This window comes from Neopelma chrysocephalum, unplaced genomic scaffold (genome assembly GCF_003984885.1).
Source record: "Neopelma chrysocephalum unplaced genomic scaffold, ASM398488v2 Primary Assembly neopelma1_66, whole genome shotgun sequence".
Classification (NCBI taxonomy): domain Eukaryota; kingdom Metazoa; phylum Chordata; class Aves; order Passeriformes; family Pipridae; genus Neopelma; species Neopelma chrysocephalum.
The window spans coordinates 13430691-13448429 of NW_020897725.1; the positions used below are offsets into that span (position 1 = coordinate 13430691).

General features: G+C 37.2%; 1 protein-coding gene across 9 annotated transcripts in view; it reads right to left on the minus strand.

Moving 5' to 3' along the window:
- Positions 1-17739, minus strand: part of TRAPPC9 (trafficking protein particle complex 9) — a 459142-nt gene that overhangs the window by 242061 nt on the left and 199342 nt on the right. For all 9 annotated transcript variants that reach the window (XM_027684410.1, XM_027684408.1, XM_027684411.1 and 6 more), the window contains 2 exons: positions 14521-14674; positions 5228-5318 (listed from right to left, as the gene is read on the minus strand). In XM_027684410.1, the coding sequence (XP_027540211.1) occupies positions 5228-5318; positions 14521-14674 (245 nt within the window). The remainder of the gene's footprint in view (positions 1-5227; positions 5319-14520; positions 14675-17739) is intronic.

Below are 17739 nucleotides of genomic sequence, written 5' to 3' on the forward strand. Positions count from 1 at the left end.
CATCCAAGACAGCCTTGGAATTTCAGGAATGAGAGAAGAGCGATACTGTAGGACTGCCCTGACTAAAGGAAATGGTCATGTGTGCAGAGATCTGGCTCATGTTAACTAAGTCCACGGGGACAACAAGCTATCTGGGTGTCAAGCTGGCATCCAAAACACAGGCTTGGAGGTGTATCATTTCCTCACCTACTCACTGAAAGATGCTTTAAGTTATTTTCCTCTGTATTCAGGATGCTGCTGCAATCTGTAAGGGTTAATCACAGAAATTGTGGTCTAAGGTCAGGTTGGAAAATGCAAAACGAAATGGGTACGTAGTTCAGTCATTACTGTTAAGATCAGTAACCTGTGAAAATTTATTCTGATTTGGTGCTCTCTAAAACACTCAATAAATTATTAAGAAAATTTATTTTTAAAGTTATGCTTCCATAAGATGTTTTGTGAAACTTAACTGGACCGAACTTCCAAACAAGCTGTCAAGAACCATATGTTCATAAAACACTTCAAAATACTTTTACATCTGCCTCTCCTGTTGATTCCAGCCGCCTTTGAGGGACAATTTAAACCCACCTTCACTTTTGAGTTTTTTAGTTCTCTCTAAGTACAATATGCCAACATGATGTAGGTGGACACATCCTTTACTGTGAACCCTCAATAAGATGTGTAGCATCCTCTACCCATAAGTAAATAATCAAGACTTTGGCTACTGACCATCACTTTTCTTATTTATGATCTGAGCAGAATTCAGCAGCAGTGATTTTAGTTCTCCCTGTAATCACACACTAGGAAATAAAACACACTGCATTGTGAAAAGGCATCCCTGATTTATTTAAACATTATAAACCGTCTTGAAATTCATATTTTTTACAAAGAAAGAAGGGAAGAATTAATGAAATGAGTGAATGGAATAAAAGAATGAATGAAAGCAAAGAGCTGTTTCTGGACGTCTTCCATGGTGAAGCTTGACAAATGCAAGTTTCTTGGAACATTACTGTTAGTAATACTAGAGTTCATGTATAATCATTGATTTTCAGTTACTCAGTTTCTATAGAGAAAGAAAAGCATTTACTTGATATATTAAAACCTCCAGCACTTTTCAGTGTCTGCAGTTCTAAATTCCTAAACCAAATTTCCCTAATAAATCTTCACTCTTCATATGAGGATCATCAGGAAAACATGTCTATGCCTTGTGGTTGCAGGCAGTGAAAGAAGTAATGTTTGTTTTGCTTTATGGAGGGGAATTTACAATAAGTTTCTCTTGTGAAATTTGCTTACAGCATTCAAAGTGTTGGGAACCTCTCACTTCAGAGGAACTTCTCATCTGAATGTAGGAATATCCCAAGTCTGGCCTGTTCCAGGTTCAATCAACAGTCTATTTCAAGCTCAGCCTATAAAGTTTAAAGTTTTGTGCATGATTTTGTACCTGTGATAATTTTGCTGTGAAAAGCAGAAGAGCACCATCAAACTGATAAGTGTTTGCTCCCGGAATTCTGCTTCCTTGCAAAACTTAGGGCCATAAATCAAATAAAGATTGAAAAAACATTGCACAGGCAGCAACTACAAACACCTCCATCTGATCCTTTTCAAATCAAGCCACGGAGCTCGCACGACACACGCCTCTGAGGAGTCTTGGTTCTCCTCGTTAAACTTTGCAGGCTGTGTTTCCTTGATTTGATCATATTAATATATTCACCTTAAAACCACATCTGCGCCTGCATTTGGTTTGTTGCCCAGCAGTAAAGAGAAAATACGTCATAAATTTTAGAGAACATTGAACTTGGTGGTGTTCAGCAGGATTATGTTTTTCAATTACATGTGATTTACTAACCTGCCTAACAGACAACTTCATTTTACAGAGATGTCTTAAATCTTAAAATCAATTTTAACAACACATTAGGAACTCTCACTCTAGCCTTTGATATATTTCCTAGGTTTTGATTCCTCATGTCTTAAATACTTTTCCCTTCCCTAGTCATTTAATTATATGAAATCACAACAAAATTGCTCACTACAAGTCACTTTTTTCCCCTCTATCTGACAACTTTCAGAGGCAACTTCTTACCCTCAGAGCAAAATTTCAATGTCACCAACTTTTAATTCTACTCTTTGCCTTGCATTTAATGAAAAAAGGACAGGATTGTCAAATTTACATGAAAAATTATTTCAATATGCTTTTGTAGTTTTAGAGATGTAATATTAACTATTATATGAATTAAATATGCCAAATTTAAAAGGAATTTTAAAGTCCAGTTTCTACAAATTTGAATAAGAGCCAGTCATTTTTTTAATCAAAACCATGTTAAATATTCATTCATGCTTCACTGTGAGCACTTATAACAAAGTAAACCCTTCAGTGTAACCATCAATATAGCAAAATCCTTGAATAATCATGGAAAAATTTTTATTGCATAAAACTAAGCCAAATTTTTAGGCAATAAGTGCAAAGACTATACTTCAATGATGGCTAGTAGTAAAGAGTTCACACTAAAATACAAATTATTGTTAACATAAAAATAAAACTCAAAGCAAAGCCAAGTTGTGACTACAAATAGTATGATGACTAAAAAAAAAATCTGGTTGATACTACAGTATTACAGTATTTTTAAATTATCTTATCAGTGATAGCTGTCCAAAATATTAGACAAGGCAGGATGACAAAAGAAAATCTGTAGACTGTTCCCTTACTAATTTTATATATTTTTATATATTATTTTATATATTTATATGTAATTATATATATTTATATAATATTTTTATATAATAGTTCTCTTGAAGTAGAAATATTAACAGTCAAAGAATAAGATCACTTGCATACACTGATCTCATTAGTGGTACTCAGATCACTACCCCAAAAAGAGTTGATTCTTACATGGCAGTTAAAGGTCAATCACTTCAAAATATCAGGAAAAAAACAAAGGGAAAACAAAAGTCACATTACAGTGTAGATCATTTGAAACTCATAATATTTTTCTACACCTGTAAGAGTTGAATAGGAAACATATTCTGGCACCAAAACAGAATTTAAACTCCAAAAGACAGTTATGTCACATTGTCTAAATACATGTGTACACATATACCCTTGGTTGTCCAGACATTTCAACAGCTCCTTATTACTCCCACCTACCAAACTAATAATAACAATCTTTTAATTCCTTCTCCATCCCAAACATTAATAAAACCAAAATCATCCTGTATTGCCATGGCACAGAGTCTGGAGGTACAGTAGTAGCTTTCCCCAGGATGACTACAGGTAGGGCTACAACACTAGCAAAGGTTGAACTGCTGAATATTCAAAATTATGCTTAATTTAAAGAAGCTAAAATTTCTCCATTGCCTTTAATTTTCAATTTTTGCTTTTGTTTTCAAGTAAAATCAGGCACTTAATCGAAATGTCCTTTTCAATAATCACCGCAGTGAGCTACAGCTTCTACATACTTTGTATGTTATACAAAACAGATAGTGTTCAATAGCAATTTAAGATCAAGGAAAATTAGACAAAAAAGTTAAGTAAACTTCTGCAAAACTGAACTGCCCATAAGGAAACATGATATATAAGTTGTGGCAAACCAAGTATTCAATAACCCACAGGATGTCCCTTTCCCTGCTTCATTTAATGTAGAAAATCAACACGTACGACGCCATCAATCAAGAGACTGTGCTTCAAAAGATTTTGCAGTTATGAGGCAGAGAATATCACAGAGTTTTGGATGAAAACTGAAGTACTTGGGACTCTTTAACAGAATTAATCAACAGCCTAAGAAATAACGAGCTCCACAGGCAATCAGGTTTTATTGGAAAGCAGTGCTATGTTCATGTTTGTTGGGTAGTTCATCAAAGAATGTCACCATTCAGGCAGGAGTGTCAGGTACAATCCTATGATTCAAAAAGCCTCTTTTACTAAGAAAATAGTGGAATTTGGCATAGAACAAAAAGAAGAAAATCAAGCATATAGGGAAAGAAGAAAAACACGTTTTTCATCCCTAAGGTGATGTCCCATTTGGAAGCGCCAAAGGAAAGTTTTCAGACCCAGAGCCCAGGGTACAAACATGTCCATGGTTGATGCCACTCTGCAGACCTAAGAACTGACCTCTCTGAGCTCTCAACACACACCTGCCACAAACCACTGCTTTACTGACGACGACCAGGGCAATCATGGCCAAATCCAGTAGGTGATATGAGCGAATGCTACCAAACCCTTGAATCCTCTGAAGAACTGAGGCCAGATAAGTGTGATTTCAGAGACAGCTGATTATGGTTAAAGATCAACATACTTACAGCAAACAACTTTAAACAATTTTTAATCTTCTCCTCTATAAACAAAGTGCTCACAGGTTTTAACATATGAGTTGAGGATGGTCCCCATGGTTGAAAAAAAAACAGGCACTTCAAGGTGCGCACAAATACTGGTGTTTGGGGTCGTTTTAGTTTTAGTAGTAACACAGACAAAAGTGATGGATCACTGTTCCTTAAAATTGATCCTTTCTAGATGATCAAAGTATTAAAATACGGAGCATAGAGTTAAATTTACTTTAAAAGCAAAAGCTTTGAAAACAATTTCTGATGACCTGAGGACTTTCTCTGAAACTTTTAACTGACATAGAATTGTTGGGGATGAAACATTCCACGTTCCAAAGCCTCTTAACAAGCCTTGCTGAGAACCTCAGAGAGTAGTCACATCATTATGATTCTTCCAAGTTAAATTAATTCAATTTTTCATTGTCGGAATATCATTCTAAATACAAAATTAGGATAAATAGTTCTTCCACACTACCCAGAGTAACAACTTTTTCTGTACCTAAAAAGTTAGTAATGCAAAAGTCTAGATCATAATAAAACACATAACACGAAGTACATTACCATTTCACTAAAAAAAAATGTAGAGAAATTGTTTTAAAACCACACAGGTTTTAAGCACACTGCCAGGCAAATGCAAAATTTAAGTATCAGCCTCTTCTCATACATGACAACTAGGACTGCAAATTACAGGAAAAAGTGCACGGTCAGGTTTCATATTTCCTATCACTGAACAGTGGCACTTAAAATAAAATAGGTACCAATTCTACGTTTATCTTCAGCTAAGTAAAATATCTAAAGGAAAGTAAAATTCGTATCAAATTCTTCTGTATCATAAATTGTCAGTAAATGAAAACATTATCATTCTCGTGCTGCTAAAAATTACAAGCCAGTACATCCTCTAAAAAGATCATCAATCGATTTTGACACTACTCACCCCACTGGAGAGGAGCCAACTGTAGATGCTCCAGGACCAACTGATTAAGAACTCCTTCCACACTTGCTTCCCCTTCACGCTTCAAGGAAGGGTAAATTGGAATTAAGGAAAATTTTGTTTCAGAAAGAAAAAGGGCATGTAATATGTACAACTTTTACTATTGGAAATCAAAACTGCAAGCAAGAGATTCTTTAAAGGTTAATGTTGCATATGGTTAACTAACCCATGAACTGACCAACAATAAAAATTACAGCAGTTGATAACTTCAGAATATAGGTATTTAATTCCACGGAGGAGTGTTAAAGCAAAGGTAAAATACACCTGAACCATAATAAAACACAAGGGTAAAAGAGTCTGGAAGCTGTGAAAATGCAAAACCTGTAAGTTTGTGGCGCAGGATGAGAATTCAAGATGATAAATTAGGAACAATCTGAAAACAAAAAGGTTAAAATTGAATAGGGCAACACAAAACAGAACAAATGGCTGCTAGGATAGCATTTAGTGCTGGCTTGGTGCCAGTTCTGTGGCGGTACAGGGATGCTGGACAATGCAGTGACAGTGTCATTACTGAGGGCAAACATACCAGGACCACACAGGCACATAACCTGAAAGCTTTCCTTTCTACCCTGCATGAGCTCAGAAACAAGCTCAGACTGAAATGAGAAAAAAATTAGAAAATTGTTGTTCCTCTAAGGACAGTGAAGCACTGAAATAAAATGTTGGGAAAAGAAGAATCTCTTTCAAAAGGGCTTCAAAACAGGTTACACAACAAACACTAAAATAAAAGCACAGGCAATATCCAATGCAACACAGAGACAGGATTATCCATTTAAACAAATTAATAGTAATTTCATGCAATGTGTCAATCACAACATGCATTTGTAACAGGAAGAGCACTGGATTTCTTGGTTCTAATTCCCTGAATTCAGCAAGGCACTGAACTCAAAGGGCTTTGAAGCACTTTGATGCAGGTGTCAGTACCATCTTGTATTCAGCCAAGGCTGCACTCCCTGGCTTTGGCGTGATTTTGTACCATGAGAAGCCCCTGTCCTGGTGAGGGTGAGAGGAAGAAGTGGAGGTGGAGCAAGGGTGGCTCCTTCATGGATGCACATGAGCTTCTAGTGTGTGCTCTTACACCAGAACTGTACTTACACTGGCAAAACCCGCACCATCTTCACAGCCCAGCTCATGATTGCACAAAATGGGAGCATCACACAGAAAAATATCTAAGGAAGAGGCAGGTTCCCCTTGGAGCCTTGAAAACACTCCTTTTCCAACTTCACAATCTTCAAATGAAACACCCATAGGTGGAGTCCCACCACAATTAAAGGACAAGCTCCCAGCGAGATTCATCGAGATTTCCACCGACGACTCCAAAAGCCTGGAACCATGTTCATCAAAAATACAGCAAAAAATGAAAGAATATCTGAGTTTTTATAAACAGCTTCTATATGTGACCAGCCATTTTTCTGCAAAACTCTGGAAAGAGAGGAACATCATCTGACTGGTAGAGTATGTACTCTATGTCATTTATAAGAAAATTAACAAGTACTGCAGATAACTAATTTCTATCACAGGACATTATTTTGCAGGCTCTATATAAGATTTAAAACAAAAGTCTGGAAACCTCAGAACAAAAATAGATCTATCCATTAGTGATTGAGACTCAAGAGCTCAAGGAGATGACAGAAGAGGAAAATCAATACACTGTACAAGATTCTTGCCATTATTTTTCAAAATATTCTCATTATGCCCAGAAAAGTGTCATAAATAGCACTTCTTTTTTTCCCTAAAAAGACCACAAATAAAGAATTCACAAACCCCTAAGAGTCTAAAAAGCTGTAAACACCATTAAAGAAAAGCATCTATTTGGAAAACCGAAGGCAGCAGAATATCACCTTAGAAGAACATTGCTGCTGAAAAATAAGACTCAGAACATGAACACAACTGAGTAATTTCCATAAAACAAACTAGAGGACAGAGAATACATAATTTGGATTACTTCACAGAAACAGCAGATAAATAATTCTGTTATCACATCTTTAATGTAAGGAACATAAGTTAGAGAAAACACTAATAAAAAGGCAGTATTTAAAAGACGTTTTAAAACAGTGGCTGCCATTAACCGTAACATTAAACTAACTTCACTGTAATTTACTTACAACTGGCTCACAGTGGGGCCTGGAATATTACTGATTTTAACTCCTTAAAGCTCCGTGGAAAGCTTTAAGTCTCAGATACCACTACAGAATTACTATAAAATAGGTGATTCTCCACACTTTATCATTGGTAAGTGCTGTCAAAGCAGATCCAGGTATTCACATGTAGAACATTCACTCTGGAAGGTAGAACCAGAGGAGGTGAGGCCACATCTGGAGTGCTGTGTCAGTTCTGGGCTCCTCAGCTCCTGGAGCAGCTCCAGTGAAGGCTACAAAGATGATGAAGGGACTGGAGCATCTCTCGTATAAGGACAGGCTGAGGGAGCTGGGGTTGTTCAGCATCAAGAGACACTGAGAGGGGACCTCACCCATGTCTGTCAGGGTCTGCAGGGAGGAGGCAGAGGATGGACCAGGCTCTGCTCGGGGGTGTCCAGCATAGGGACAAGAAGCCACGGGCAGAAACTGATGCCCAGGAAGCTCCTGAACACGAGAAGAACTTCCTTCCTGTGCAGTGACCCAGCACTGGAACAGGTTGCCCAGAGAGGGTGTGGAGCTTCCCTCATTGGAGATATTCCAGAACTGTCCAGACACAATCCTGTGCCACGTGCTCTGGGATGACCCTGCCTGAGCAGAGAGGTTGAACCAGATGACCCACTGTGGTCCCTTCCAACCTGAGCATTCTGTGGCTCTGTGATTCTGTAAGGCTGGTTAGACCACACACATATTCAGGAAATAAACCGCATTTGTCTAATGAGATCATTGAATGAAACAGCATAAGGGAGTTTGGTGGCAAAGGAGAGAAAGGCAGGGTTGAGATGCAATCAAAGACGTCTTGTTCAAACAAATTATGTGTTCACATGGACCTACAGGGGGATCTGGAATTCTGTACCATTGATCTTTGTCTCCTGACTATATTATCAGACAATTACATACAACTGCTCATTATATGAGAAACACAAAACTGAACATTGCAACAAACTCATTACCTTGGAGATGAAAAGCAACCAAAATATGCAGTAAGAAAATGTCAAAGCAACAAGAGACAAAAGCTTAACTGAAGAGTTTGTGTATTTTCTAAGATAACCCTGTAGAAGTCAATGAAAGGAAAGCAGTTGGAACAGGGGTTGCCAATATACACTTTCATTCTTACCTCAAAGTCAAAGCTGATAAAAGACGCAAGTGTAAGATCCAGGATTTAAAATTCATTGAAAAAGACTGTACAGATAAACAGAAGCACAGGCTGCCAAGCTTAAGTTTGACCTTGCAGGATCTCTCTACTTAACTAAACCTCCATACACTTTGCTGAAATCTCACTGTGATCACAAACCTGTTCTTCTGTAGGAGTCAGATTGTTGACCCTGGCCTCATTTCCTACTGTCAAACCTTTGTTATTAACAACACACACATCAGCCAGGACTGAAACAGCTGACTTCCAGTTTTCCGTGCAACTGTTCATATTTAACAATTCAAGACTGTACAGTCAAATAGGCCTCAGATCCAGAGAACACACAATCACCAGATGCTGTTTTAAAAAAAAATAAAATTGAAAACCTAATTTTTCACAGTTGACACCCTTGCTACATGGTTCTGTAGCAACAGACTGAATATGATATAAACTGTTTCATACCAAATACCTAAATGAACAGTCAAATGAACTAATTATTTCCCCATGGAAAACTTTGGTCTTTTATACTCACTGGATTGCCTAATGTGTAGCTGGGTATCCACAATTAGAACACAGCATGTTATCTAAAACCTCCTGCTTAAAAAGACAACACATTTTAAAAAATGGTTTATATCTGGAAGTTACTTATGTTTTTTCTCCCTACAGCATTCCATATCTTGCGTCTTAAAAAAATTTATTTTCAATATATATGTCCTTTGCAAATAAATCCAGGTGGAAGAATGCACATAATGATAAAAAAATTAGCAAATTTTCATAAAAAGGAATTATACTAATGAAAAATAAATTTACATGATTAACGATCACAATTTACTTACAGCAGTAGCCCTAATCATATTTTAAGCTTTCTGTTTGATTATCATTGTGGTACTTTATTATTAAAACTAATTATATACAGTTATTTGGAGTCTTAAATGATAGTTACTTTTCTGTAAACAACTGGTGTTGCTAAGAAGCTGCATGAAAACGTAAGGAAACCTTCACTGATGTACAAAAGTTCCACAACACATTCTCATAACCGAAGATTCATAATTATGATCAAGATGAAGTCATCAAAAGCTGAACAGACACAGAAAAATGAATTTCAGTAACAGCAAATCAGTTTTGCTGTCAAGCAAATGAGATGGGTCAAGGTTCTGTCTGAGAGATACTAATTTCGAAACCCTGATTGGCTACTTAGATGATGAAATACAATAACATTCATAATTTTTATGTATTTGGAAAAGATGTCAGTGTTCCAAAACCTAATAAATGAGTAGAACTTATGGAGATTATTTAGATGAAATTCAATGAAGAAAAGTTCCAAGTATCACCCCAGAAAGAATCAACAATCTATAAACTGATATTTGGGAATTCAGTCAGTAATGTTGAACTACGTGCAATAAAAAAAATCAATCAGACATGAGCCACTTGCAAAAGAATTAAAGAACAGTTCTCAGAGCAAACATATATGAAACCTGGAAAGTACAGCTTTTATTCTGTGAGAAACCTCATCTGCAGTATTGCTTCCACATTTGGACCTCACATATTGAGAAAAATAGAGCTGTACTGCAGAACAAATCAGCAATATGACTGCAAGGAGATGTGTTTTGAAAGAAATTTTAGGCAATTAGGCTTAAATATAGAAAAGAAAAAACTGAGGAAGGGGCACACAATACAATTTTAAAAATGTAAGGAAACATTGCAAATAGGACAGGCTTCCTATACATCACAGATATTAAGGCTGAAGTAAAAAAAAAAAAGTCTACCGATTAGAAAAGTTAAAAATGGAGCATGATATTCAAGGTGGCACTGGAAGTCTCATTTTTTTAAAGGCTGTTGGGGCCAGGTTTAGAATATTTTCAAGAAAATGATCCCAAAATGTTACAGTCTCATTTCACTGAAATAGCAATTCCCTCACAGTACATTAGAAAATTTCTTGGCTGCAATAGAACCTGGGGAGAGCAGGAGATAGGGGAAGGAAAAGGAGTTTAGTTTTCAACAGTCATTCACTGACCCAGCCCTCTGCCTGGCTGCACAAATCACAGAATAATTTATATTGAAAGGCAATTCCAAAGTCACCGTCCAACCCTGTGCTCAAAGCACGGAAAATACTGAAATTGCATCAGGTTGTTCAAGGCCTTGTTCAGAGTTTTTTAACATCTTCCAAAACAGCAATTTTACAGCACTTTTGGACAACATGTTCCAGTATTTGAGCACCCTCATTGTGGAAAGGAATTTTCCTAGTATCTAACTGGAATTTACCTGGCTGCAGTTTGCTACAGTCACCTCAGGATAGGCCTTGGTTGAAGAGTCAGATGAACTTTGTTGACTGCTGTAACTCTCAGGCTTTGAGGTTGCTCCTTGAAGCCCATCAGCTCTCCTGGGACCAAGGGCAGCCTCCTGTGCAATTCTGCCCTCCAGTTTGCCAAGGTCTCCTCTACTAAAGTCCAGGATCACTATCCTGCTACTTGCCCTCCTCACTTCCCTAAGGATATTGAACTCCATCATCTAAGGACAACTGCAGCCAAGGCTGCCATCAAACTTCACCTCTCCAATTGGATCTTCCTTATTTTCAAGTAGCAGATCCCACACAGCACATACCAAATCAAGCCATCCAGCACCTGCACACTAAAAATGTCCTTAAAGTACTCCAGAAATAATCTAACCTGCAACTGGAAGACTTCTTCCAGTTCATCCAGCACTGTTTCTTGTTTGGGGGGTCAGTAACAAATGCAAACCACCTCACTCTGCTGGATGACTGTCCTTGAAGCAAAAGCTTTCAACTGGCCCATCCCTCCTGTCCTAACAATTCCCTGTGCACTCCGATTTCTCCTCCACATGCTTTTGCAAGCTCAGCTGTAAGCATCTGACATGAGCCCTCGTTCACACCGCGGGGTAGATTCAGTGATTTTAAGTAATCTTAACCCATCACCTTCCCATGTTTCCCCTTCTTGCCCTGCTCTACAGACTTTGAGGTCCATCCTGCAAGACACCAAGTTCCTTGCAGTTCATTAAGCAGCAGCAAGAGTTATGACAAACTAAAATAGACATAAAACAAGTATAAATAACTTCTTGATGCTATCCCTAGCAAAACCTTTCTGTTCTTCCCATGAAGAATCTGTTCCACCATCTCAACATTGATAAATCTTTGTTTACTCCTCTAAAAGTGAGGATCACCTGCATGTGACCTAATTCTCTGAAATAATTATGTCTTTACCTTCTGTCTTTAGCCCTCCAAAAGTACACAAAAATCAATCAAGTTTTATGATACTTTCATAAATGAAGTACTGAAAATCTCATCAATTGAAACCCTTAATATTTCAATGGATAAAGTCAGGGAAAATGGATTTTCCATGCTGGAAAATTCTTCTGATGCTGAAATCCTCTTCCTTTGTGAGCTATTTTTGGTCCACGCAGGAATTCCTTATAACTGAACTTCTCAATCCAGTCAACGTAATCCATGCATTTCAAATTTGAACCCCTTGCTTATGTGATGGTTTCATGTGGTATCAACTAATAAAGCAAGAATTTAAGGAACTGCAAGCTAAAAAATACAGCCTTTCTCTTGTAAACAACTTAAGATTACTTACAGCAAAACATCTGAACTGTGTTCAGATGTACATCCATTTGGTCACGCACAGGGTTAGCAGAGAAAAGTTACCTGGGTTCAAAGTAGTTCAAAGACGATGGAATAAAAAAGAGATCATTTGGTCTTACTATTCAAAGGACTTTTGCAAAAATACCTTTTTCAGAAGGAAATATAAGCAACTCTATCCCTTTGTATCCCTTTGTATTTTTCCAAATACTTTTCCTCTCTTAGCTGCACTTAGGCTGACTTCTGAAGGAAAAGGCTTATGCAGCTAAACTATCCATCCATTTCTCTGCCCGTCTGTGCATCAGTATGTCTGAAATAAACTCCTCTGGCCAGTGTCAAATTACTCTGGTGGGAGAAAAATGTCTCAGAAAACAAGTTTCTTAAACTTAGCAGAAGTGAAAGAAGAATTTTTTCGGTGCACATCTCAATGTTGCTGTAAGAAATACAAAAGGATGAAGCCGGGGGAGGTTCAAGATGGACGTCAGAAGGAATTTCTTCACTGAAAGGTGGTCAAGCATTGGAACGGGCAGCCCAGTGAGGTGGTGGAGTCACCAACCCTGGAGGTGTTCAAGAAATGACTCAACGTGGCACTCTGCACTGTGGTTTAGTTGACATGGCAGTATTTGGTCAAAGTTTGGACTTGATGATCATGGAGGTCTTTTCCAACATTAACAATTCTATGATTCTATGAGAAAGACTGACCCTAGCCAGGACAGGCAACTTGGAACAGAACGTACATATTTCTTCGAGGATTTTAAGCACATCTAAAATTTCTTGCCTTTCATTAATTAGAATAGTTTTAGTTTCTGGAACAGAGAGAACAATCATTGTATTAAAAACACAGAAACTAATGCTTGCACTCATTTAGCACACAGAAGCCATGGATTGTTCTACTGGTTTACTGAGGTACTGACTTACATGTCAGCCACAGCAGTTTTGGGATCAAAACTGGGCTTAAATACATAACACAGCATGGATGTAAACAGTGTTGCCGAGCAACAGAAATGAGTGAGGATGTATTTTTACACCTTGACAAAATGATTACAACTATGCACTCAATTCCAGCGTAAGAATTCATCTATGCTACCATGGAATATTTATATCTTTCCATAACACAGACATTTTCTAAGTGAGTTCTGGTTAAATATTGACATTTTTGCATAAATGGAACTCTCTCTGAAATCTTGCTTAGGGAATCTGGAATGAACCAGGCACTAGGACTCTTATTTATGCCTCAAACCTTGCCTTTGACAAATCCTGTGCAGGTAATTTAATAATCACAGGATGGTTAAGGTTGGAAGGGACCACTGGAGGTCATCTGGTCCAACTCCCCTGCTCAGGGAGGGTCCCCAGAGCATGTTAGTCAGGACTGTGTCCAGACAGCCCTTGAGCATCTCCTGGGAAGGAGACTCCACAGCCTCTCTGGGAAACCTGTTTCAGTGCTCAGTCACCCACACAGTAAAGACGTTTTTCCTCATAATTGTTAGTAATGAAACATCATTTCAGATCACTAGATAAAAGTACAATTAAAATTACAAACAAATAAAGCATGATTTGATTGCCACTCTTCTCTCATCTCCTGCCACCCACTATCATGTGAATTTGAGGATGATCTGAGCGAAAAATATAAATCCTCTGGAAGTTGCTGAGTATCATCACATGGCCTGGGGGGCTGTTGGCTGTACAGAATGTTTCCCTGAAGAAAATCATGAGAAAGTGTATTTTTGACAAGCCAAGCACAAGAATTTTTATAGAAATCATGAAATTTATGGCAACACCATTGGTTTATTTTAACTCTAAACCAAATGCAATTTCTTATTAATAATCATAAGGTAATATTTTAGTGCATTTAAAATGACTAACTCATCGCACAGGTCCTGCCTAAGCCTTAAAAGGCTACCCAAGATTAGATATATTACTAAATCTGTAAAGAGGACTTGGAAATAAATTATTCTAATATGTTCTGATTTACTCAAATTCAATTAAATATATGCAAACTCTCTAAATCCAGCTTCATGTATTTCTTCATGATTCAGTTACTCGGTGTGTGGGAGAATAGAAAAATTTGACCCTATAAATCTACTACTCCTCAATCCTAACTATACTTCCTCATTTCCCTAAAAGTTGGGAAAAACACACAGTATTTATGACAGGCTCAATGACTCAGAAAAAGCCATTACAGGATGACCCAAGCATCGCCTAAATAATATACAGCACAATTAACCTTAAGCAGTCTATAATTATGATAAGCTTCATAGTTCTAATTACTTTTCTTTTCAGCAACACTGCTATGAAGTGAGTTGAATTATAAAATAAAATGTGTCATAGGGCATCTATTTATATATTTTTAAAGCAAGTATTTATGAAAGGATATAATTTTCCAGCAAATATCCAACTTGCTGTTAATCTCCAGACCTTTTGCTTGTTGCCTTTCTTCTTCCAGCTGCTTCGCATTCGCCAACTGTGTCCCATCAGTAGGGGATTCTGGGAAGCTTTCAAAACTGAACTTGTCAACTTGGATAGCCATACTGTAGAAAAGGAAAAGAAGGACAAAAAACAACATAATTTTCACTGTAACAATTTTTACAGGCATTATTTCTGCAGAAACTGCAGAGCGCTGTGTATTTGTTTCAGTGGCACCTACTCTGTATATTAATGACATATAAGCCATATGATTTATGCTACTGAAAACAGAAGTCTAAGCCTATTGATGATGGCCAGATGTTTTACAAATCATCAATCAACATCTGAATGCCCTTGTGAGTGATGCACAAGACATGCATTTGGCAGTTGCAACCATCTGACCTCATCGTGGTTCTGCAGAGGTTCACCACCCACCACCCACCTCCACTCTTGTAAAAGCTCCTGGTGTGCTCAAGACTTGCTGGAAAAGCAACAAGACTGCGCCAAATGCTGATGAATATACTATTTATAGTCATTTATTAATACCAACCCATAAAAAAGGGAACCAAAATACTATATATGAAAGCATCTCCTGAAGTGAACTGTTCCACACTTAGAAATTTATTGATTTTACAAGCAACTTCCTGAATTTTCCTTACAAAACTCAGGAAGGAAAGACAAAATAAGCACAGTACTAGGGTCTGAATGTGGCCCTTTATTTCTTTTTAAAAGGGTACTTCCATCTTGCTTAGAGTATCTTCATGAATTACAGACAGTATTAATTTTAATATCACAGTACAATTCATTGGTAGCAAATGGTTAAATAATTGCTTTATTAAATGTACAGTAAGGCATAAAAGCTAATTAAATTAAATATAGTACTCTATAATGCATACCAAATACTTATATGTTAAATTAGAATCACTAATCTAATATAAAAGGGAATTTAGACCAGCTCACATCACATGAAATGTGGTTATAGCAGATCTAATATACTGTGCTGCCAAAACAGCTTTAATTTCCTGAATCGTCTGAAATAGAAAAATAATTAGGGAAGAATTAAAATATATTGCTCTTGAGATGACTTTGCACTTAAGGAAAAGAGAAGAGAGAGCAACAGTTTTGAAAACCATTCATGAGGAAAGGCAACTACAAACTAAGAGGGGGTCTGGGAAGGGCATTTCACAGAAACACAGGATTACTATTATTCTTTTATCTATTTCTACTTCTAAAGAGGGAAACATATTCTATAACTGTTGCCAAAAGAAAAACACCAGTAACAAAGGTCAAGAAGAAAGAGCTTTGAAGTCTTCCCAGACCAGAAGAGATTTTCTATAATTACCATTAATTTAAGAGAATCTTGACCCTAAAAGAAACTGGGTGAAGATAGATGGCAATTACAAGTACAAGGAATAATCTAGAGTCTGTGCAGTTTACTGAGGGAAGATGAATTCAAATAGGCCTGTCAAGACTGAGCAAAAAATGACACCTGAGGAGAAGCTTCTAATGTTCCAAGACTACTTTCCTGGAAGGGAAGCTGTCCCTGCCCATGGCAGGGGTTTGGAACCAGATGATCTTTAAGGACCTTCCAACCCAAACTATTTTATGATTCTATGATTCCATGACTAAAAAGTACAAAGCACTGAGGCAAAGGTCTCTCTAAATTACCCCTTCTGCAGACTTCATCTTTGGTGATCTTCACATCCAAAAGGCAGAGGAATTAATCTATTCCTCTCTTAAGGGAGGGTTTTCTGTTTTGGTTATTTTTATTATAGCAAGAGATCATCAGAAGTTCTTCATTTGCCTGCACAGTCCATCAAGTGCTGGGCATATTAAAAAGCTAAACATGAGATGCAAAAGTGGATCACAATAACTGCCAGAATCAAGCCAGAAACAAAGAATGTAATGAAAAACACACAGATAATACAATCTGAAGAGTGGATTCTGAAAAAATATCAGGCCTGAGACTATGACTAACAACATCAATTCTTACTGCCACTGAAGCATGATTTGATTCAGCAAATGCAGGCTGGGTTTCCTGGATTTGGCACGGGCAATGCATGTGGAAGGCACAACTGGAACACTACAAAATCATTTTAGTCTTTGTTTCCAAGATCACTTCGTCACTGTGTGGTACGTGAGCAGATGACAACCCAGTACTTCATTTCTGTTATATACACAATACTGCTTAAATTCTCACAGAAATACAGGTAGTTCCTACAGTCATATTTTAACAAATAGTCTTAGTTTCTGGACAGTCAAAAATATTTAGAATCCATCTCCCAAGGGACCTGGAAAACAGCTCCCATCTAATTATTGTGTCGCACTTTTCTAAGTGATTGATACTTTAGAAAAATATTCCTGTCTGACAATATTTAATATGTAACTGCAGGCATTCAGACTGCATTCCTCTGTTAAAGGACTGTTACTGGCAATATGGTAATTTTTTTTCTGGAAATTAAATAGGAATATAAGCACTTTTTACCCCAACAGTGTACAGTAAATCCACGTCAACTTCAGAATACAGGATCAATTACTCTTAACAATGGTTCATTGTGCATCTCTGTTTGAAGTAACTTTTATTCAGCTCTAAGTTATGGAAAACTTCAGTAAAAAGGACTCCTTGTACTCAGAATCTCTACTAAGTTCTCAAATCTTCTAACCATGCTTTTATTTATACTGTGTAAACTGTATTTAGCACCGTGACACCTCATGTCACATGAGAAGCTACAAAAAACACCCCCAACAACTCACTTGCCAGCTAGAAAGTGAAGAGTTGGAGTAAAAGACAACAACAGAGATAAAAATATCACAGAAAAAAACAGTACTATGAACACAGCTGTAGGTAGAATATATGAAGGCAATAAACAGAGATAAAATATAATGTTTCAAGACTGTAGATCCACTCAAAGAAAAGCACAACAAAATTAAATTCTGGCTCTTTTTCTAAAGCACATCTCCCTTTTATGATCAGTATTCTGCTTTGTGTTAAAAATATTCATATCAAGTTTTGTGTCTGCATTTTTTATCAGTGATGTTGCTTCGATATGTATTCCTCGGCCTATGGAATGTGTAGTAAATTGGAAGGCTTTGCACAAAAATCAAAACAAAAAATAAATACCACAACCTAAATCAGTCACTCATCCTTAAAACTGTACCCCTACTCAAACACAGCTTCTTCCCTTTGCTT